The 24,411-nt window shown below is 32.9% G+C and overlaps 1 protein-coding gene across 1 annotated transcript in view; it reads right to left on the bottom strand.

Moving 5' to 3' along the window:
* Positions 1 to 2,705: 2,705 nt before the first annotated feature.
* The window catches only part of LOC128891269 (neuromodulin), a 234,951-nt gene continuing 213,245 nt past the window's right edge, over positions 2,706 to 24,411 (bottom strand). The window contains exon 4 of the mRNA XM_054150682.1: positions 2,706 to 5,985. Within this exon, the coding sequence (XP_054006657.1) occupies positions 5,839 to 5,985 (147 nt within the window). The 3' untranslated portion in view covers positions 2,706 to 5,838. The remainder of the gene's footprint in view (positions 5,986 to 24,411) is intronic.

Here is a 24,411-nt window from a genome sequence, read left to right as displayed (position 1 = left end):
CGTACAATTTAATTAAACTTTCATACGAGTAGCACTATATTCGAGACGTTTATTCGATTGAACAGTGCTATATATTTATAGGTGAAATATTTCATTCTATGATTCTAATTTGGATTCATCAATAACGAATGAAAAGTTCACCTTGTATTCGTTATTTAAGACTTTGATATAAATAAGAATTTGCTCATTTCTTGTTACGTGACTGTTAAACGTATGTATCTATTTTATGTGTATCGATAACGTGTGATCTAACGCATAAAAATATCTGTTATCTCATAATTGAAAAATAAATCGTGTACCAACATAACGGAATGGATGTACTTAACGTTAGAGCGATGCAACTCTGGCGATACACCTATCGATTAAATATATACGACAGTAGTACAACAGAGCAGGGCAAGATTTTATTGGAATAATTGATAACGAATAGAAACAATCTATAGCAGTTATTCATTCGATGTTAAATTTCATTCCATTTTATAAATTCAAATGGCAATTTTTATTGGACAATGACTTATCGAAAACTGTTTGTCCTTTATCCGTTATTCGGAATTTTCAGGTGAAAATTTTGTCCAACTCTGTCGCACTGGTGTGCGTTTTTCAATTTCCTCGGGGACAGTTTGCTCGGTGAAGTAATCCTTTTTAATTATTTCCATTGTTAGCATTGTATACACAAATACACTTTTTTGCGTTCATATGCAGGCTTACGATAAGTTTAAAATATTCGAGTAATTGTTGTTCCAACACGAGAGTCGATCATGTAATTGGTAATTTTTTGAATAAAAGTATGTAACATTAAATCTAAAAAAAAAATATCAAAGAAGATATACAACTGTAGTGAATTTTTTCTCAATGATTAACCTTCATTAGTATTAATATATCTATGTTCTTTTTTTAAAGTACACAGATATAATTATAGATTAATATAATTATCAAATATGAATTATCAAACATAATTTTATTTGATAATCTGCTTTTGATTTATTTTCCGGTACATGAACCTGTATAACTTCTTTTATATAATTTCTAGATTTTAAATTACATGATTTCTCTAACGACGATCAATTATTTGGTTAAGTACATTTAAAGTTTTCGTACATCCTTTTTGATATCGAAGATCAAAGAATTATTTCTTAAAAGAAATATTAGGAAATGTATGTTGGTAATAATATTAATCGAATTATAGTGAATCTTGTTTTAGAGGCGCTCCTCGGGTTCGGGACATGCCTCTTACACGTCGAGAGGGCCAGAACAGAATCGTTCTGATTCCTTTTCGAAAGAGGCTAATTCGCTATTATTTTCCTCGATTGGTACTCGACGAACAGTTCCAAAGAGTAGTGGAGGCAACCACGTGTCTCTTAGACAGGAAATTTTCGCATCTCTTACACATAATTCACTGCATATCCATATATTTTGGTAAAAGTAAGATTATTACCAATTTATGCTATAAAAAAGATTCTCATGTTCGAATAACTACTGCTTTGATGTTTAAAATTTGTACTCAAGCTACTGGTTGGAAAACTCCATCCGTTTCTTTGAGCCAGAGTTGGGCATTACTTAAATAATTACTAAAACGATAGATTATTTTTTAATGAAAAACGAAACAATCTAGAGAAAATTTTGGTTCCCTTGAAACAAATCTTTCTTTCCTTTTTTTCAAGGAAACATGTAAATTTATTAGATTATTCAAAATGCAGATTATTCTTTAATAAAGGAGGAAAAATTTAGTCAAAATTTTCGTTTTCTTGAAACAAATATATCCTTTTCGTTTTCAAGGAAACATGTAAACTTCTTAGATTATTCAAACGATAAATTATTCTTTAATAAAAAACGAAGCAATCTAGATAAAATTTTCGTTTCCTTGAAACAAACCTCCCCTCCTTTTTTTTTCAAGGAAATATGGTAAGTAAAGTTTTTTGTAAAGTTTTACTGAAAATGACTCAAATGAAAGAATCGAACATGCTATACAAACAAAATAAAGGGCTTGACGAGCCAAGGAATTTCGAAGAGCAGAGACGAGTTATTTTTCGGACAAACTGTTTCATTTTATTTGGCTCGGTAAGGGGTAAGGTTGTGCACCACTGGTGTAAACCGAATCTCTGTCGCGGATAGATGAAAATGCCAGCGATTCCTTGTCTGGAGCGGTCGCGTGCGGACGTTTGATATTTCATCCAGTCTGTCAATTCTTCGTCTCGGTCGCCTGCGTGCGTCGCGCGCTGTAAGGGGTGGTTCGATACGAATGGCCGAGTTGCTGGGTCGTCGAGTCTCGACGTTGGTTCGCACAGTGAAAATTATACAAGGGTAAACACGCTCTATTTCCGGCACGGACAGAATACAATACAACCTCTTAACAAAATCCGGTTACTTTCATCAATCGTCGATTAATTTCACGTTAATTTTCAGTTTCTTCTCCCATTCTTCACCCCTATGCTTACAGAAGCCATAGACGCAACGATTCATTCCACTTAGGGCAGACTAATTGTACGAAGGCAATTTTAAATAAACAAATTTTGTTTTCCATATCATGGATTTGCTTCAGATAGTACAACGAATTGGACAAATTAAACAGAAAATTGAGTTTAATTATAGAATTCATAGGTGCTGAAGATACACATTCTCAACAACTTCATCTTTTGAGTTGGGTAGGGATTACTTTGTACTTACTATTTTAGTGATCATTGTCAGATTAATCAGTAATCGTCAAATGTATTTGGAAGCTGATTTGCAGATTAGTAATTTGTCATTTTTCGGGGCTAATTGTGTTGGATTATTCGTTAATTGTTAATTATGATTATATTATTCCAACACTGTCCCGTCGTTATTTAGTCATACTAATGATAATTTAGAATAACAAAAATTTTGAATCGAACTATAAAGCAGTCATACTTCTCGAACACTGTCACCATGTTTCAGAGGTTTGTCAAATTGTATTTGAATAATGATTGACGAATAAAGCCAACGTATGGTGATTCGTCGAGTTTATTCGATTAAACAGGTAAATTTTTATTCGTTCACCCTAAAATGTTCCACCCTGTAATTCAAACTCTATTTTTATTCAACGATTAATGAATAAAAAGTAGGTTATCTTTTACTCGTTACTGAAGCTTTGAATCCACATATAATTTTACTCATGTTTATCCTATTTTGATATAACATAGTTCTCGAACTTACATTTTTCTAATCAATCTTTTTTTCAATACGGCCAATAAATTCTTTAAACGAAATGAAAAAATACAAAAATCATTTTCAGAAAAAGTTTCTAACATAATCTAAATATTTGATCTATTTTGATAAATATAGTTTTTGATTGCTCTGGAAAGTGAAGTCAGTTGTAGGAAAACACCGTTACGTCTATGACATTTATTTTGTTGATTCGATTCGTGTGGCTTGCTCGAGGAAATGAAATTTCATTAAGAATATCGAATCGCTCTCGAGTCAATTGATTTTGTTCGGTTTTCGCTTTTATTTTTATCTCGTTATCTCGAGTGGCTTGGACTTGGGGAAATTCAGGCAGCCCTTTTCGAATAATCGCTTGTTCGCGCTTGACCGACGATCGATTTAACGCAACGCATAGCGGCTCCTGACGTTTATTACACCGATCAGTGTTTTTCTCGTTCGATCCGCTCTTCCGATTCGTTTACCCCACGTCAGAGTTGGGTAAAATTTCTTCCATGAGATACAAATTTCGAAAAACGAATAAAACATGAGAAACATTTTATTATTCAGTTATTTCGGTACGATAATATAATTTTGGATATAGTTATTCGAGCAAAAGCTCAATATTTACTCGTTCTTTTATACACGCAACATATTTTACAATTCTAATTCGATAATAAATAAATACATTATAATTAATTTCGTTTTATATAAAATTCTTCACTGAACATTTTCCATTGAAATTCTCAATTCTTATAACCATTTGTCGATCCTATTATGATTTTCGATTGAGAAAGTGGCGCGCTGTGTATCCAACTTTGCGAATTTAAATTTAATCGTACAGATTCTGAAGATGATTCAGAACCAAAAATCAAAATATACGAGTAATATATACAGTCAGTGTAATAAGTATTCATACAGGAATCATTTATTTTAAATGGGTTGCTGTACGATTACTTCTTACACTGAATGTATCTATTTTTATTATTTCTGCCCATTAATCGTTGAACGAAAGTTATTACTTGAATTGCAGAATGAAATTACACTCAACGTTGGACGAATCGAGACCTACGGTCATGATCACGGTACATTGAATAAGTGTCACGAATAAATCGTTTTTATTCGAGACCGATTATTCGATTGAAATTTTACCCATCTCTGCTTCGTGTCAGGGGATGTTTTACGTCGATAAAATGCCAATTTGCAGCAGACAGCCAAGAACTGTCGATACCAGACGATTAGGAGTTTTCACCTTCGACCGCGCACGATTGTAAATGTTAATTAGTAAACACTTGGAATACAGTTTTAGAGTAATCGCGGAATACACACGGCAGGTGAATTTTTGGATAAAAAAAATCGTCGCGATACTTGTCATTCAACCCTCTATCGCAGCCATTTTATTTTTAGTTTATTAATTATTTATTTTTAATTATAGCTTTATGAATTATTTAATATTCAATATTAAATTCAATTCAATTTAATTCAATTATTTAATATTCAATCTCAATAATCAGCGACGAAAAGTTTCACAAATGGAAGAGGGAGTAAAATAGTTTTATATACGCAAACTTTTAAAATTTTACATGTTTAGAACATATTAAAAAAAGTTTTTTGAATTTTTTCATAGGATGGGACGGCAATTCGTTTTTGTTCTCGTCTAATTGCGCTACTGACCTAATCTGCAGGGTTATTATTCGTCTTTATAAGATAACATCGTATTGCTTCTTGTCATTGATAGTGGCATGGACTAAAAAATATCAATTTTAATTTTATTGTATAAATTAATTGAGTTGGTCGACCTCTTCTATTATTTAGAATAGTACAACAACAAATAAACGAGACAGGAATCAATTGAAACAGTTCTTTAACAATGCAATTTTTAAAATGCTTATAAAATGCTGTAAAATTTAATTTTTTAGTTATGTCACTATCGCTATTCAGGAGTAATATAGAAATCTCTCAATGATCGAACGTAATACGCAATAGAGGGTTAAGTGACCGAAATCCTTTCAAAAGTACAAAGGGAAAGTGATGAGATTTTTCATCAGAGTTGGGCAGAATTTATTTTCAAACAACAAATGACGAATAAAAGCTCTGTGCAACAGTTTATTCGCAACATTTATTCGACTAAACAGTTACACATGGAAGCCTCTATTCGTCCACCGTAAAACATAATTTGATTTCACAATCGGATCATAATCAGTATCAAACAAATAACATATAGAAAAATATCGATCTTTAATTCCTTACTTGAAGTATCTTATCCAGATAAAAATCTTTGCCCATCTCTGCATTCAAAATTTATCGAGGGTCTGTCTCATTCAAATCGAAAGTCCGAATTCGCAAGCTCCTAAAGAAACCACGATAAAACGTGAGAATTCTAAGCAATCACGGAGAATATCGGACGATAACAATGTCATCATGAACATTGAAATGATAGCACTTAATCGCGAGGTATCGTGTGAAGTAATCGCGATCGCACGAAGCAGGACTCAACGACAAATGAAAAAGAAACAGGTTGATGCCCGATTTCTTGCTATTATTATTTTTTTTTTTTGCTTTTTTCTTTGTTTTGAACGTTCGATTTGCTTCTTATTTTACGTTTACTTTTATTTGTTCTTTATTTCGGGCATACTATCGGCGATTCGATTTCGAAGAATCAGCTACTCTCCGTTGTTCTCCTTAATTCTTGGTCTCCTCCTGGCCAGGAGTCCCCACTTCCTGGCGCACCTTGTGACCCCGGAAGCTCGCTTGGATTTTCGTCGCCGCTTTGTGCAGATCAGGATCCGTGAGATCGATGCCCTCCAGCTCGTTCATGGCGTCCTTTGCCTGAAACAACAGATTGCAACGGCTACGTGTAGATTTGTAGTTGCGAACTATGTCGGTGGGCTACGCGAATAGTGTTTGCCAACCACCACGGGCTAATTTAACCGTATGTGTGTGTTCGCGTTACGGTTCATGCCACGACGAAATTACGTTCAGTAGTTGCGTGATATAAACGGTTTTCTAAAAAGGGTTTCGGGACTTTGTTAATAAAGTACAAGTGAGTTAGCGCAGTCGTGGTAAGACACACATTTCTGTTTCGTTGCTCTTGTTTTCATTGCTACCAAATCATAAACATATTATTTTTGTTTTTTAGACGATTAAATAATGTTGTTTGTTTGAGTAGAAATTATTTATATTGTGCACTTTTCTTTGTAATTAATTCTAAACTCCCATCCAGTATTAACACATTCGCGACCGGCAGACGTTTTACGTTTCTAATACCGAGTAGGTACTGACGAAAATAATAAAATTCTGAAGCTGGACATCGCAAATTTGTATCGTTAAGGCGAAGATAAAAATTACAAAATATGTTTTGAAATATCAATGTTGTAAATATGTAGTACATAAAATAAAAAAATTGTCATAATTTGGAATAGAAACCAGGAATAGAGTTTGAAGTTACGAGAATTCACGTCAGTGCTCGCGAATGTGTTAATATATAGAAAGCATATGTGCATTATTTCATTATTCAGAAATAAATACATTAAAGAGAATCTGAAGTTAAAAAGACGTTTATTCCATATGAATTATGCCTGTTTATACTGTATTAAATTATGACATATATTTGTAGATGGAAATCTTAAAAGTGTTTAAATATAATTTTGGAAATTTACTTGTTCATAAATCATTTGTTTTATAGATAATAAAATAATTGTATGTGCTCAAGTAGAAATTGTTTATATTATGCACTTTTCTCTGTAACGAATTTTCAAGAAATAATGTGATCTGTTCGAGGGCATTTATCGATCAACTTGCTTCGCAAAACGAACAGTCGAAGTGTATAATATCGCTTCATAGTAGTCTTGGAGTCCCAAGCTACGTGGTTCCAGTTTCGTTGGAATTCGAAGTACCGCCGGACGAGATATCGTGTTTCGTACTACTGAATTTTTCCTCCTCTTTTTCTTCCTCGTGAATATGTTTTACTATGCTGGATGCTGCATCGCTGAAGCACCAAATTTTTACTTACAAAATATCTCATCTTACTAAACGTCATATTCTGAATAAATGTTCAATTTTCATTCTAAGGGAGAGCGAAATTTAAATTCTTTTCAAGCTACAAGATTGCTGTTCCTTGTAAAAGAATCTTATAAATCGTAGATTGAAATGGTATATTAAAAGCCGCATATTTAACGCATTTTGTTAGTAGATTTATTGCATATTTTACGTATTACATTTGGTAACACGTTAAATTTATTGTAGTATCGCGCCCTGCATACCCAAGAATAAGAAGTCAAACAAAAATACGAATTGTAGGGTGCGGGATTGGTCGTGTAGGAAAAGTTGTCGATTGTGGATTCGAGGATAGTGGGTTCGAATATCCGTGTCTTATTTTTCTTAGAATGCAAGATGCAATCTAAATTGTTTAATAAATGGCGAATAAAGTATCAATTTGAAGTGGAGAATGCTACGTTATAGAGAATGCTAAGTATTTTAATATACAATACACTACAGTCATTTAAAGGATTCTAAATGAAGTTCACACTGAAAATTGAAATTGCAATTTCAATTTGCATATTTAGACAATTCATGCATGAACAATTAATATGAACGATTTTAACGAATAATACAATTTTGAGGATACTGATGAAAATATATGTTTCTTTGATATTCAATATCACGTAACTTGAACAAGAGAAGCTACTTATTTCAATTTTAACAAAAACAGGAAATTGTCTTATGTTTGTGGATAGTGAAGTCGAAAAACAAAAGATTAATGTACTTTGGGTGTTTCTCATTTTCATGTTGTTTTGTTTTCCTATTCATTCTGTTAATTATTTTTCCTTATGTACTTTTCCTGGATATAAGTTACTTTTCTAACAATAAGATGATGGTTATTCTTTGGTTTGATCTCTAATAATAACAACTGTACATTGTTTATATTAGTATACATTTCCAAGTACCAGTATCCTGCTTACATTTCGCGTAATTTAAACATAAATCATCTACACTGGTGGACATAATTATAAGACACCCCGACGAATATTGGTTTAGGTACTTAATAACGTAGGTATATTAAAATACACTTTGTCAAAAGAAAATGGTTTATTTTTTAATAAGAACTTCATAAATTTTGCGAAAAATGATAAAACATTTCTAATTTATTCAAAAATAATACAATTTCGATTGGACATAATTATAAGACACTGTTTAAAATAAAAAGAGAATGAACAAAAGTTCTGAAAATTTATACACATTTTGAAGTACTAATAATGTGTAGAGCATCCTTTATTTTGAACAATTTCGATCATTCGTTTCGGCAGACTTTTAAATAAATGTTTTATATTCTTTTGATCTAAGTCTTCCCAACCTTTCAGAATTACTACTTTCAAATCATTAAGACTATTATATTGTTTGTCACCTTCGTATACTCTTCTATGTAACTGACCCCAAACATTTTCTATAATATTGAGATCCGAAGATCGTGCTGGTCAATCTCCATACATAGAATTGGTATACTTTGAGCTTGAAAATAATTTTTTACAACTTTAGCTGTATGAACAGCTGCATTGTCCTGCTGGAATATGAACTTTTCACCAGCCATTCTTTCAGCATGATTCTGAATCTGCTCTTGTACTAGTTTTAAATAATCAGTAGCTTTCATTCTGTTATCAATGAACTTGATTTCGGTCTTCCCATTATACCCGATGCCTGCCCATAACATCACAGATCCTCCACCACATTGACGGCGACTTAAAATTCTTGCTTCTTTTCGTAAATCGTGAAAATAATATTTCCAACCATCGAGTCCATCTAAATTCATTTTCTTTTCATCAGTAAAAATCACTTTCCGTCATTTTTTTGTCCACTGTAGATGATTTAGAGCAAAATCCAGTCGACGCTGTTTGTGTACTATCGACAAAGGTGGTTTAACAGCAAATTTTTTTCGTTTCAGATGCTGTGTCTTTTGTATAACTCTTTTTACAGTCTTTACAGATACTTTTAATCCACATTCTACTCAAATTTAGCTAGTCGTAAGAGCTGAATTTGTTGCACACCTTAAAACTGCTCTTTTATCTCTTAAAGTAAGGGATGATTGTCTTCCAGATCTCTTCTTTTTTCCGTAACTTTTTGTATTATTTAAAAAATTACGAATTACACACCTACTTCTTTTCATTTTTCGTGACATTTGTTTTAAATTCTCTCCTTTTGCTCTTCTTTGAAAGATTTCTATTTTTTCCTCTTCAGTTGGAACTTTACCACGTGGCATGATTTATACTAAGAAAATCACTATAATAGAGAATTCGCAGTACGAAACACACGAATACATTTAGACTCAACGACTGTCTGTAATCGACTAACATTAATGTCTTATAATTTTGTCCTATAGATGAAACCAAACATTACAATTCTTGGAAATGCTTCGACGCTTTGTGTTTGTTTACATTGTGATGAAGTTCGCGAATAGTATTCTTTTAATTCCATCATCATTTACGTTACATGCATAAGCTTATACATATTTTTTTTTTAAATAAATGGGATGTCGTATAATTATATTCATCAGTGTATTGTTCACAGAATAATTATTTTTCTGTCGATTCAACGATCTTCGAATATAATATAATATGCCCAAATCATATTTATATCAATTTTGAGAAATACAGTATCAAACATGGAACTCGATAAATTGATTGCGTATAAAACAACGTATCCACTTATTTAATTGAACGTGGAAGTCGAACAGTGAAAAGAACGTCAGGGGCGGCGCGACGCCTTGGTCACGTCGCGTTCCTCGCGATTATGCGCGCAATTATTGTCACACCGGCTATTTTTACGCTGTATTATAACGAAGTGGCCCTGACGTCACGGCATGAGGTCTAGTAACAAGGGCTCGAGACGTTCTCGAAACGAAGGAAAAAAGGAGCCACCACATGCAAAAGAGGTTTATAAACATGTAAATTGCAATTACGCGCGAACGTATTTGCATTCGACCCCCGGTGCCGACTTTCCTTCTCCTTCGACCTGGCATTAACCGTGCCCCTCTATCCACTTTCATGCACCCCGGCCGAGTGTTCGTGTGAGAAGGCTTTCCGTGTCGTCGGTACTTTCGACGAGCCCGAGTGCTTGCACAAAGGTATGCGAACGTTCGTGTTCGAGTATTATTCGTCACCGCTCGGATCGTGAGTCAGTTTGATAGCCCGATGTTGGATGGTATAAAGACTCGGGGCAATATAAAGGGGCCGGGCCACGGGGCTCGCAGGGAATTGTCACTGATAACGGCCTTAATCACGAATAACGTACCGCGGTTTGGATTTTTTTTATCTTCTCGCTTTTACTCCATCGGCGAATTTAAAGCGGTTAATTCTCGCGTTAAGCATGAAATCGCCGGTATCAAGATCCGCGTCTCGCGAAGAAACTCCGCTTGAAATATGCACGTTCGTAAAGATCTTCGCGAAGATTGCGATGGAACGGTGTTAATTGCAGCCACTTATGCCTGAAGACGCGAACGACGAATGAAAAAACCGATACACGGCCAGGGTTTGTTGGAATTGATCTCTAAGCTTTAATTGGTCGCTTTTTGCATTCGAGGTTAGAGATTTTTCAAGATAAAGTACGTATATTACAGAAATTAGGGGAAGTTTAAGTCATCGTTTTCCTGATTTTCTATTGGTGCAATGGTGAACAAATTTGTTATACTAGGAGATTTTATTGGTGAAGTAGTCTGGATCGTTTCATGTCAAATCCATGATGGTATAAACTTGAGGTCAGGGACTTTGAAGAAATTAGAGTATGCTATGGTTCACGTGTAATTAGGGGAAGTTTAAACCGTAATTTTATTGGTTTCGTGTTTGTTTAATGAGAAAGAAGCCGTTACTTTAGAAGATTTTATTGGGGAATGTTTCTGAGTCGTTCCATGTCAACTCTATGATGGTATGAACTTGAGGTCAGGGACTTTGAAGAAATTTGAGGAAGTAATTAGCGGAAGTTTAAGTCATCGTTTTGCTGGTTTGTTTAATAAGAAAGAACCTGTTAAATAACTAGAATTTGTTGAAAATGTTCTGAGTCGTTTCACTTCAAATGTATCATAGTATAAACTCGAAGTAAGGGTTTTGAAGAAATTGGAGTGTGTTATAGTTCATATGTAATTACGCGAAGTTTAAGCCATCGTTTTACTAGTTTTGTATTTATTTACTGACGACATTACTGTAGGAGATACTGTTGGTAAAAGTTTCTCGGTTATTTCACGTCGAACTCATTATATTATGAACACGAGGTAAAATTAGAAAAAAGTATAACCCATCATTTTGTTGATTATATATTTCTATAATGATGAAGATATGAGTAAAAAAATAAAAGATATAAAAATAGGAGGTAGATATAGATAAAAGAATAAACATTGTTTTCCAATTACACAATGATATTCTATATTATTTTTTAACAAGATGTCAACATCACATTTACTAACACCATGCATATGTACACGAGCAAAAGAACATCATAAACTTATAAAATTTTTATGAGGATTGTTTCCTTCCGCCTAAGTAAAATAAAGGACTTCCTTCTAAAAACTAAACCTTCCTTTTTGAAAAATTTTTCAGATTGATATGAGAAGTACGTGATCTTGAAAAAAGAAACTTTAAAGAAAGAATAACGTTTGTTTCTTATCGATATAAGAGAAAGCGCGAAAGTAATCAATTAGTACTTTCCCCATGTCAGGATTGCATGCTTGTGGAGGGTGGGAGGGTGGAGGTGGTCGTGAATTAGGTTAAGCTGTGTTTAGCCGACAAATCGGGGAGAGTCAGTTAACGCGTAGAAGTAACGGTGAAGTTCCAAAGCTGCAAAAAGCTTTACGAAGAGAATCAGGTTTCAATTTGCAAGTGAAATTAGTGGCCGTTGTAATTTGAGTCGAGGAACAATTTATCCAAACGAAACGTGTATCCTGATTAACGAGATTTTCTTGCAGTTCTTATCATATTTTAATCATATTTATCCTCCTCGGTCCAACTGTTACACTAAACTCGAAATACAAAGAACACATCATAAATACGTGAATTGTTTGTAATTTCAATCAAATATGTTTCAATCGATCTATTGAATGTGTAATTTCTTTTCTATATATTTTTGAATTTGTTTAATACCACAGTTGCAACATGCATATTTAGGAATAATATTTTTATGTGTTTGTCTTTACAGTGGAACATTTTCCTAGCTTAGAGGATGGTTACTTTATACCGTGCTTTGTATCATAAATAAAGAACAAATGTCTTTTAATATTTACACGCTTCAATTACCACTACATATTTAAAGAATTCATTATAATATATTTATTTTATTTTATAATTAATATGCCTATATATTTACTTATACATATATAAATTTCTTTATCACCTTCTAATGTAGAGTTCACTTCATTTCAATGAATTTGTTTTAATTTTATTTTACATTCACGCAGTCGACGCAACGAGTAAAAGCTATTACGTAATTAAACGAAAATACACATGTTCACTTAATTCGTGTAAATAAGTATTCAAGTAATCTGTTAATTTATCCTAAAAATGTTCTTCTAACTCCACCCGAAGTCGGGAGAATTCATTTAACCGAAGAAGTCATTTTCAGATTTGTATCGCGTTAATATTAATGCTACGAAATAGCCACGAGAACTCCGAACCCATTTTGGAGATAGTTGTTATGCAAACGACCATTCTCTCGTGGAAGACTATCTAAAGCAATCTCGAATTCCTTGATGGGTTTTATTAGATGGTTCAAGAAACCGACCAGAATGGTGGATACGCTGTGAATTGTAAATGCATCCTGAACGATGATATGAAAATATGAAGGAAAGAAAAGAATCGTGAATTAAAATAAACTCGAAATGGTTCTTCCCTTTGGTCGAGATTCGTGTGAACTCAACAGGATTTACGTCAACATAATGACAAATGTAATTGGGTTGGTTATGAGAACAAATACTTCAAATATTATATGAATAAACTTTGGATGTTTATGCATTTAGAGCAAGTGAATATGGGGAAATGTATGGGGATGTGCAAAAGTCCAAAAATATATAAAATATCAACTATAACATACATGTTACACTGTTTAACAGATAAACTTCGATTAAACGCATACGTTTTTTTAATTCGGAATTCTTTATCTGTATCTCTTAAAATTTAATTTTCCATAAATATCTGTGCACTTTATATGATTATGTTGGCATTTCAGTAAATAATATGGCTTCAGGTATAGGTACATGATTCTAATGAAAACTGCAAAAAATGAAACTGGTTATGAAGAAAAATTTTAGATCTTTATTACTTTATTACTGCTTGGTAAGTAGTAGATTGCGGATTTTTATGCATATATAAGGAATTTGAATGTACAAGACACCACAAAATGCCCACAGCATGCAAGAATATAAAAAATATTGAGAGTAAAGTTCATATCATAATATATGTACTTTCATATTGTAATATGAGTATATATATACATATGTATATATAACTTTACTCTCAATATTTTTTTATTATTTTTATATATATACATAAGTTCATATTATAATATTATATATAGTATATATAGTATAGTTATATATAATATTATATGTATATAGTGAAGTAGTTCCTGCATGCATCTCTATGTGGCGCCGTAGCAGTCCGGTGCTAATATGGTGTGAAACACCATATGCTTTTTTCTCTTATGTTATGTAACCTTTTATTGTATAAGTCTGTGATTAAATATATTATGTATATCGTGTCCGTAAGCTTTTTCATTTAATATACATATATACCCATTACATATAGTATATATAAGTTCATATTATAATATTTATAGAGTAAAATAAATTCCTATTTAGGTTCAATTTTTGTAGGTACGTTTGCCAAGATTTTATTTTACATAAAGATCCGCAGTCAAGTAATTAGCGACGGATTTATTTGGATTCTTGTTTGATTAGTGGTACTGTATACTACTGTAGAGTTTAGTGTCCTAGTTTTACATCTTGTAACACGAATATACTAAAATCCGGACACAGAATGCAGGAAATGACCAAGTCCCTAGAAACTTTCATATTTTAAATAATTATTCCATAAATTTTTACATCATCCTAACTCTATCATTTTTTAGCAATATTTCCATAGATTGTTTGTTAAACACACTAAAGGAAGCCTATAACACAAAGTAAAAAAATTACCAACTAAAAGAGTATCATCGGAGATGAGATGCGTGATAAAAGCTCGAAAGTAGGCATTAAAATTTCAAAAGCTTCAAGCTAGCAAAAGTCGTTACTTAAGATCACATCCTGCGTTTGCAGATCCAATGCCCCGGAGCCGTGTTAATGGTCGAATGATCATACGACTCTACAAGGGTGCTTGGCTTCCGCCGGTAAGGTACAGCGTCCAATTAGTTCTGTTTAATTAATTTCGCGGCCTTCCGATTACTAGGTGGCATGAACGTTGAATTATTCACGCAGAGTTCGCGCGAAAGTGAGGGAATATCGAGCAACATTCGCTACAGAACCCGTGTTTATATCAATTTCATTAATCGACTTTAAAAAAGGAGAAGGGTAGGGCTGTATTTCGGGTTCTATGTTCACGCATAACTTTGTAATGGCTAAACCTATCAAAAAGAGTGTTGTTTGTTTGAAAGAGAATATTTCCCTGATGTTTAGTTCTTCCTAAAACTTTATTTACTGGTGGGACTTATAAGTCTCCTCAATGTTCTCACGGTACTGTATTAATTAAACGCTTTGAAACATATTGCGACTTTCAAGTCCACTTCTATGAAGTTCGTTTTTAATTGTTAGGCGACAGCATAAGCTTTTTTCTTTTGGAAGCTTGTTAGAGACAACTCTATAAGATGATATAAGAGCAAGACGAACGACTAGATTTTAAAAACTTTTGAGAAATTCAGTAAATAAAGGGGTAAAGTGTTCGTTTCATGTTAATGTTTTGTAATCTTTGTTTTATAAACAGTGTGTAGGAAATCAGTCACACGATTTTTCCGACAGTTACGATAATGTGACAAATGAATGTTTCCAACAAAAGTTAATCAGTATTTAATCAGCAAGAAATTACAAATTGATGTTCTAGTAACTAGAATGTAGATAATAAAAAACTTTTTTAACCAAATTTAACCAACTTCTTCGATGGCGAGGCGAATGGTAAATCAACACCAGGCGTTTCGCTCTTCAAAACAATATTTCATAGTTTTTACCGTGTGCGACTGCTGCGCGTAGGATTTACTTTCAGAAAATTGATTTGTCGTATTTTGTTAAAACAAACAATCCACGGTTGTCATGTGGATGTACTGACTGGGTCATATAGCGTGAAAAAGTGGTAGTCACTCTTTCTGTAAATATTGATTCAAAATGGAATAGTTTTGGGTTTTGAACATGAGATAGGCTTTCTTGGGATACATGTTGAATACTATCAATACAATAGCAAATAAAAGGAACAATATTGATGATGCATGGGAAGAAACAGTTTATAATTTGTTTAGCACCTAAATTATACGTACTATGTATATAGATTTCTATGTAGATTGTTTCTACTTAAGCAGTAAAGCTTCCACAATAAAAATAGTAATGAAGGCAAAAAGCTATAAACTTGATGAATCGGTTAAAAATGTTCACAACTTATTTGTTTCGTGGCAATCTCGCGTCGATCGATTGCCCGTCACGATAATTCAACGCGGATTGAATTCCTCGGCCGAGGTTGTAAATCTCGGGCTATCCCTCGGACTCGTTGTCTTACCGCAACGCGTTGTTTCCGTAAATTAATGCGTAAACACATGTTTCGACAATAACTTTGTTTTGACTTTCGAATTGACTATGCGAGTGACTGTTCGACGTATGTTTTCGAAATTGTCTATTCGGCGTTCGTTTTCGAAGTGACGACTCGCTGTCGTCTTGACTCCCGCGACGGTGTTGGAATCTCAGGTCACACGCTGATTGGTTTTCGCAAAATTGGAAAATTACCAATCAGCGTGTCCCCGTGTGCATTGGGCCCACCTTTTCTAGCTCCTTTAGAGCATCTTCGTTTAGGAAGGGTGGGAACCTCGGTCGGTAGCGGGAGGACCCCGAAGTCCGGCGATGCCGGGGCCTTTCCTCCAGGTGAACATGTGGCGTACCGAAAGTACCGTTGGGTCCGAACGTGACCGTGCCAAAGCCACCCTTCGGAAAGACCGAGTTTATGACAGGAAAGCGGCCGTTGAGGACGAAGCAAATTGAAACTTTAACGTTATGGTAGGGTCATCGACTAAAATAAATTACTAAAACGACTCGAAATGTCGACTCAAAAACGGCTATTTGACGGTCCCGTCATAAACAGACTTTCGAAATCCTCGACCAGATGGTCCGTGGAACGGAACATTATTAAAAGGTTAGATTAGGTGTAATGATTGTGGGTTACATTTTCACGTGAGCAGTAAATCATAGGCAGTGAAAATGAAAATGAAGAATAGAAACAATATTTTTAATAAAGCAATATAAAATATTTACAACCTATTAAAAGCTCAGATTCTGCTTAGTGATTGTAGGTTACGTTCGCACGTATGTAGTAAAATATAAGCAGTAAAAATAATCTTGAAGGAAAACAAGTCCTTTGGTTAATCAGTTAAACGTATTCACGAACTGTAAAAAGCACTAACTGTGTGGAAAGATTGTAGATTGTGTTCATATAAAGATGAAAAATTACAGGAGAATGAAATTAAAAATATAATTGATAATACTGAATTGGAGTGACAAAAAGAAAAACGTCTACGATAATGAAATAAGGCTGAAGTATATTATGATTTATTATTTTAAATAACAGAAAATAATGAAGTTTTGATAATTAATTTTTTAACTCTGAATCACAAATACAGATCAAAATGTGTTGAATTATTAATTTGAGAGAATATGCGAAAATCATAAATGTTATCACATTTTCATTTATTGTAAAAGATAGAGAAAAAGCTGAAAGAACTTTCTTATCTAGAATTTATTTGATTTTAAAATGTACTTTAATAATTTGTTTAAATTTTTTCAAATTTCGAATGTATGTATGATAGAAGAAGAAAACAATATACAACAGTTGACTATCATTGTCCATCAATCATGTTTGCTTAAAAATTTGAGATGAGAGTGCAGAATCAAATATGAAATTTCATTCGAATATCTACAGGCATTTTTTTCATAAAATTGTGCTAAAAAATATATGCTAGTTAAGCATTAAAACCAAATTATGTAAAATAAACCAGAAAGAAAGTTAATTTATAAATTCAATTATTGCTCTTAAATCTTCCTAGACCCTTACTAATTTAGTAAAGAATGTTAAAAAAACGAATTTGTATCCTCCACCAATCAGAAATGATAGTTTACTTCGAATTAAGAAATAAAAGAAAACAAATTGGCATGCACGCCAATGGCCAGTACAGAAAAGCTGATAGTTACGCCAATGAATGTTGCCGAGTTCATCCAAGAAAAAGAAAAAAACTGTTACTACGAGTTACGCTAGACGGATATGTCTCGAGGTCCAATTATTTCTCGGAATCGCGTACGCACTTCCAAATATTTACGTAGATCGCAAGGGCAAGCTTTCATTCGTAACGCTATCGACGAAATCAGTAACTTTGAACTGCTGTAGCTCAGCGTGGAATCGGCGGATCAAATTCAAACAAAATTTAAATTGAAGACCGGAATTTCTCCTATTTAGTAAATATGTATTGTTGTGTTAGATATTCTTAAACACTTGTTTTCTTTATCGTTGCACTCAACATGAAATATAATTACGGTTCAATAGTTGACATGTAATGTACTGCTGATTGTCATGGAGTGTGAAATATTAAAATTTGTTTATTAATTTGTTTGAGTAGTAAATAGTCCTAGTATATTATTAAAGAACAATCAAAGCACGAAATTCTATAAAATGCGCATCAACAAATAGAAATGCATTCATTGGCAGTGGTTAATTCAAAAGCATTAAACTTCAGAAGATTATAATTGGTAAGTCAATGAATTTACTTTCTTAATTTGTTTCAAAAGAGTTTAAGGGAACTTCATACACGATGATGACATGCAAAGACAAATGAAATAACTATAAAAATGACCACTACTTGACAATTATTAGATGTAGGCATTAATTCTGTGTCTATACATTTACATAATTATTTATAACATTAATTTGTACAGACTATTATATTTACTGGCCAATTTGTTATGTTAGAGTACAAACCTTAATTCCAATAAAACACACAGATTGCTTTGACATTTGATATTATAACTACATGTGCTCTGTTGGAATCCGTGACTAAGGAAAAAGTTAAAAGTTATATGATTTTTCGTTATAAATAAATGGTAAGTTTACTTTAAAAATGCACAGAATTAATTTCGACATCTAAACATAAAATTTATTTTAGGGTGGTCAGAAACCATACAGTGGATGTAGAAAGTATTCGTACACCGATCAATTTCCAAAAAAACTATGTAAATTTGTAATTTATTAACTTATTTTTTATAAACCATGACATTCTACATATTCTCGGAAATCTATAGAATAGATAGATTACAAAAAAAAAATAGCTATTTATGTAAGTTGGGATTATTAATAAGAAAAACCAATCAATCGATAGAAATGTTGAAGCAATAAGTATTCGCACAACTGTTTAATTTTTAAAACTTCATTAAAAAAAAAGAAATTTACATTAATTTGCAAGTATATAATACTTCTTTCGTGGGATTTCCTTTTAATTTTATAATTATTGCGACTCTTCTAAGCGTTAAATTAACTAAATTATTAGTTATTCGAAGCGGGATCTTTTTCCATTCCTCTATTAGAACCTTTTTTAAAAGTACTTTCCTCGAAATTTGATGTTTTCTAATTCGTACGAAGCAATAAACTAATGTGTTTACGTTACAAACTCTACTGTAAATGGTTCGTCATAAGAATTTTATACTTTTACCCACTTTTCGCATTTTTTTGTTAATTTCACAAATTATATTAACTAGTAAATGTTGTTTGGACTATATCTATCTTAGAGACTTCCAAGAATATGTAAAATATCATTAATTATAAAAAAAGAAGTTAAGAAACTACAATTCCACACAAAAGTTTTTTGGGAAATTGATGGGTGTACGAATACATTCTACACCCACTGTAAATATTGGGCCATACAGTGTTTGTTTAGAATAAACAACCGCTTTTAGTTATTAAACAATTATTTATGGTGCCAAACGGTTTCGATATCGTTGTAGGCCCTCTTCAGTCAGATTATTGGTTGATGTTGATAAACAATATGTTCTTGTATAGATAATTTCACACAAAAGTTTTTTGGGAAATTGATCGGTGTACGAATACATTCTACACCCACTGCATAAAAATTATTTACGCCATGAAAATTTAAGAGGAAATAGAGTTACGTTACATTCATCGTAATCAGTATGAGATGGAGACGGCAGGTAGTCGAACGAAGGTAGGACGAAAGCTTATCAACAACAATTTTCCACGACGCTGGCATTAATTATTCGCGTTCTCGTAGGCGTGCATGTGTGGGCGTGCACGTGCGGAAGGAACGTCGGGTACGAGCCTAATAATTTTCCACCGACGAGGGAATCGCCTGCGGGCCGCGAAACTTTGTTCCGGGCTGTCTTACTTCGTGCGACCCTTTGATTACCAATTAGTCGGAAGTTTAACTCTTCCAGCCAATAAGTCAGCCGACCACGCTCGACAGCCGACGGTATAGTGAGATCCGTTGAAATTTAGCTCGCAAGCTTTCAAGAAAATTCAGGTGAATTAACTTCCACGGCTTGCGACAAACGAGTTAGGAGAAATCCTTACAATTGGTCGGACATTAATCCTTACAATAGCGTAGTTAGCGTTCTTCGTCGAATCGTTGGCCATTCAAGGGGAAAATTAACTAGTTTCTTTACATAACTTATTATACGTATATAAATCTGCATACTTTGAATTAATTTTGTCACAAGGTATTTTTTAATGAAGCTACATATGTTATCAATGTCAGTTTCTTTTTTAATTCTGTATAATTCGTACCATCTGTATTTTACTATAAAACAAAACTCTAAATTTCCTATTGAAAAAACAGTGTTTAACTTCAATTAATTTTGTTACGGTATATTCAATAGAGGGATGTAATCAATGAGAGTTTCTTTTCTAATAAATATTACATTTTACAGTATATGGTCAATAAATATGCAAAAAATATATATATTATTTATACTTTACTTTTTATTTTATTTGATTATAAACAATATTCTGAAGATGATCAAACCAGATAATTGAAAACATTTACACTATGAATGTATAATAGCTACTGAAATAGTATCATTACCAAAATTACGAGTATTAGATTTCAAAAGAGTTGCGATTCATAAAAATAAAATAACTCGAGTAAACTATTACATCGTATAGTAGAAAGCTAGACACAACGCTTTAGATTTAGCGTTTCGAGTAATTTTCCTTCATAATTTCTTAATTACCATGAAATCATTAAGAGATTTTCAGCCCTTATTAATATACACATTTTCAGTTCAAAAAATCCATTAGTATTAATTCTTTATCATGATTATGTGTACAATAAGATCCGTAAATTCCAAAGTAGATCTTAATACTATAAGTACAGTCAGTGTAATAAGTATTCGTACAGCGACCATTTATTTTAATATGGTTGCTGTACGAATACTTATTACACTGACTGTAGGTCTCATTTTTAACGATCTTTCATGAAAGCAAAAGTGTCTTGCGTTATAGTATAAACATTTCTTAAATATTTTATAAAAGCAAGAAATTCATTTTCAATTAATTCCTCATGCTTCTACAGAATCTATTCGGAGTTTTTGAAGGGAAATTGGATGTTCGTAAGGAGCTTGCCAAGCTCGGCTTAGTACTGGGTATAAAAAAGAAACGTGGATTTATTACAATTCATAAAAGGAGATTTAAGGATTTAAAGCTGAACGCGTTTCTAAGAATCCTTAAAGAAGGTATCGTACACTAAAACGCTGCGTGATATAGCGTTTACTGACGTCAATCCAAGAGGAATAATATTCACTTGAATAAGATAGGACATTGCACCCTAAACAATTTGATATAAGTGAAACGATTTAAATTTAATGCTCCATAAAATGCTGTTGTATTAGATAATTCATATGTGTTTGGACGAGCCTGGAAACAATGACATATTAGCATTCAAATTTATATTGTTCTGCAATATTCCATACAATATATATTAATTGTTAAAAAATACGCGAAAATTTTAACACAAACAAACGTAATTTTTGTTGCATCGATATTTCAACCTCAAATGTGAGTCCTCTTTGGTATTAGAAATTATTACATTATGCACTCTTTTCTATATTGGATTTTTAAAAATTCCCATTTAATATTAATATATAGATTTCATGTGTATTATTTCATTATTTAGAAACGCGCATTAACCAAAAGCATTTGCCCACACCGTAAACGTAACATACTGTACGATTTTAATTAATTTTACAGTTGGAATAAGCAAATTTTAATTTACTTTGATATAAATGAAAAATTGTATACAATTTATTTAAAAATGCAATTTGGTCGTGAAACTAGTAAAATGAAGCGCAGAAAGGAATGAATTAATATTCAAACTCGATATAAAACATTTTTGTATTTCACTACTCTTATTGACAAGGGAATATTTCCTTTCTTGCGCCAACGATATTGGGGAAACAGAAAAAAAGATCATATATGTTTCATTATTTAAAGTATATCACTGTAGGTTTCCGGTGGTTTTAAGAATTTTGTTTTTTAATAACAAAATACACCTGTCAGCGTACTCGTGGACACATATACGACATCATATTTTACATTCAATTGTAATCATTTGCACCTTCATTTAAAATAAAAAAAAGGCGGATATATTTACTAAGAAAATCGTAAAATCCTTTTAGGAAAATCCTTTATTATAATGAATTAAAATTAGTAATCCCAGCTTTGAAATTGATCAAATACGTAAAACATGTTACACATACAACGGATACTTCTGCGAGTAAATGCGCGTGCAACATTGCACATGCTTCCAACAATTTTAAACATAAAATATTTCTTCCAAGCTGAGAGTTAGCGATGAAAGTTCTGCTGGAAAATTTCCAAGCTTTCCTACAAGCCGAATACTTCTTGTTTCGCGTAAAGAAATATTCCTCTTGGACTTCTCTTTTAATTCCTTCCGTATTTAATACACATGAGAGAAATGCTTACGTTTCTCGGAATGCGGGCTTATATTTTATCAAAATACCAGCTATGCCCGAGGAAATAAAAATTTCCCTTTATGCGCCACTTACGTCTCTGTACTTTCGCTATGCTCTCTCGCCGCATCCTTGTTGCATTTTTATGCGAAACCTTTATTGCTACATGCTCGAGTACGCATACAAGAGAAGTTTGGCAATTGACACATGCCAAATAATTTGACTTTTTTGCAGAAATACAGTTCATGGAAACCTGATCACAATATCATTTTTCATTTTGGCCTAAAAACAGTTTTAAGGGTGGAAACATCTCTTCGAAATAATTCTGGTTATTTATATTTTTGCTAATATCTCTGAAACCATAAGCGATACATAATTTATTGGTTTTTAATATTCTACAACATTGTAGTAAAAAATAAAAAAAAAAGTTTCCTTTTAATAATATTTTCCCCACCATAAATCTTTTCACCACTCGTTGCATAAAAGTTGTATTGACAGCTTTGTGGACATTTTCATGCAGTACAACTTTCGTTTAACCAATTTTGTTCTATATGTTAACAAATCAGAGTTATTATGCACTATAGATGTGTATCCTGAAAAAATCATAACTCGTGATCGGATAAACGGATTTCAATTAACAGAACGGGAAACTGCGTAAAGTTAAGTGAAGAGTTTCTAAAAAATATAGATCTATCGAAAAAGGCGATATTTAATTTCTTTTTTAATTGTTTTTCAACCATTTTCAAGGGGCCCGTCAATTTTGGTCAAAATTTAAAATTATCTCTAAAAATAATTTTTCACTACCTCAGTCATAATGAAGTATATTTCGTTAAATAAGATATAAAAGCAATTTCTATTATTTCTGAGAAAAAAATTCCTAAAGAAAAGAAGAAAAATGGTTTGAAAATGAGCGGTCTGGCGAAAATATTCATTTCTCGAAAAAAAATATTTGACAACAATTTCATATTTCATCGAGATGTGCAACTTCTGTTTAACTCTCTATGGGCTGATGTAACTTTCAGGCTATATGGTAATACATATATCGACATTATACCAAATAATTTTCATTTCTCTACTAAAATGAAGTTTTAATTATATATTGTCTCTGAGATAACTTATAACAATATTGATAACGGTTGGCAACACCATCAACCTGAAATATCAAAGTAAATGGCTTGCAATTTGTTTGCAGAAAGGAAACATTGAGTCTATAAAGCCGGCGACTGACTTGCAACAGAACGCTGTAATGTAACTGCTCGGCACGAATTGTACAGTTCGGCACCAGTGTTACATTACAAGGTTGTTTTTGAAATCATGAATGCTCGCTTCGAACTCTCGGCTGAATTCTCTCTCAATGCTTCCTACTCAATTCAGTGACAACTAGACAATCAAAGATGTTCGTCAAAAAACCGACAGACTAGTGGAGCACGGTCGAGCGCGAAGCAAGAGCAAGAGCGGCTCGCTTCGTCGCTCGCTAGTCCATCCAGACAGCGAATGCTCGCGTTACATTACAATGTTCTGTTGCAAGTCAGTCGCCAACTTAAAGTCTTAAAATATTTTTTGCAAAATTCTCGGAATTGCCAGAAAAATCGTGCGCATTGTTACGATGAACAACCTGTATTTGGTTAAATTATACATTATTAAACGATCTAAAATTCTTTTCGTCATAAAATAAGGAACAAATAGTTACAAATTCTCTTCCAAAGCTCCGGTTTAAAATCTTCAAGATTTACGAGACGTTAAATAGCCTCGTGTTACAAATTTCTGTTTACTCACGTATAACATTACCGCATTGTTAGCTCTGGCACACATTACCAGCGAGCGTGAAAAGGTCAAAATCGTTGGCTTTCGTTTCAACTTTCTTTTCTGGAAAGCCCAGCGCGGAAAATCATTTATCTTGCTTTAACCGTTCGCGACGCGACGGGTCGTTAGGCTTTTGAAAAATATTTTAAAACCCTTGGTACGATACAAACGTTATCGCTCGAAGCTTCCACGTTTGAAGTAGAGAGAGAAAGAGAGAGAGAGAGAGAGAGAGAGAGAGAGAGAGAGAGAGAGAGAGAGAGAGA

Source organism: Hylaeus anthracinus, unplaced genomic scaffold (genome assembly GCF_026225885.1).
Source record: "Hylaeus anthracinus isolate JK02 unplaced genomic scaffold, UHH_iyHylAnth1.0_haploid 12001, whole genome shotgun sequence".
Taxonomy (NCBI): Eukaryota; Metazoa; Arthropoda; class Insecta; order Hymenoptera; family Colletidae; genus Hylaeus; species Hylaeus anthracinus.
The sequence above is the reverse complement of the archived record's forward strand: the minus strand, read 5'-3'. Positions and strand labels throughout refer to the sequence as shown.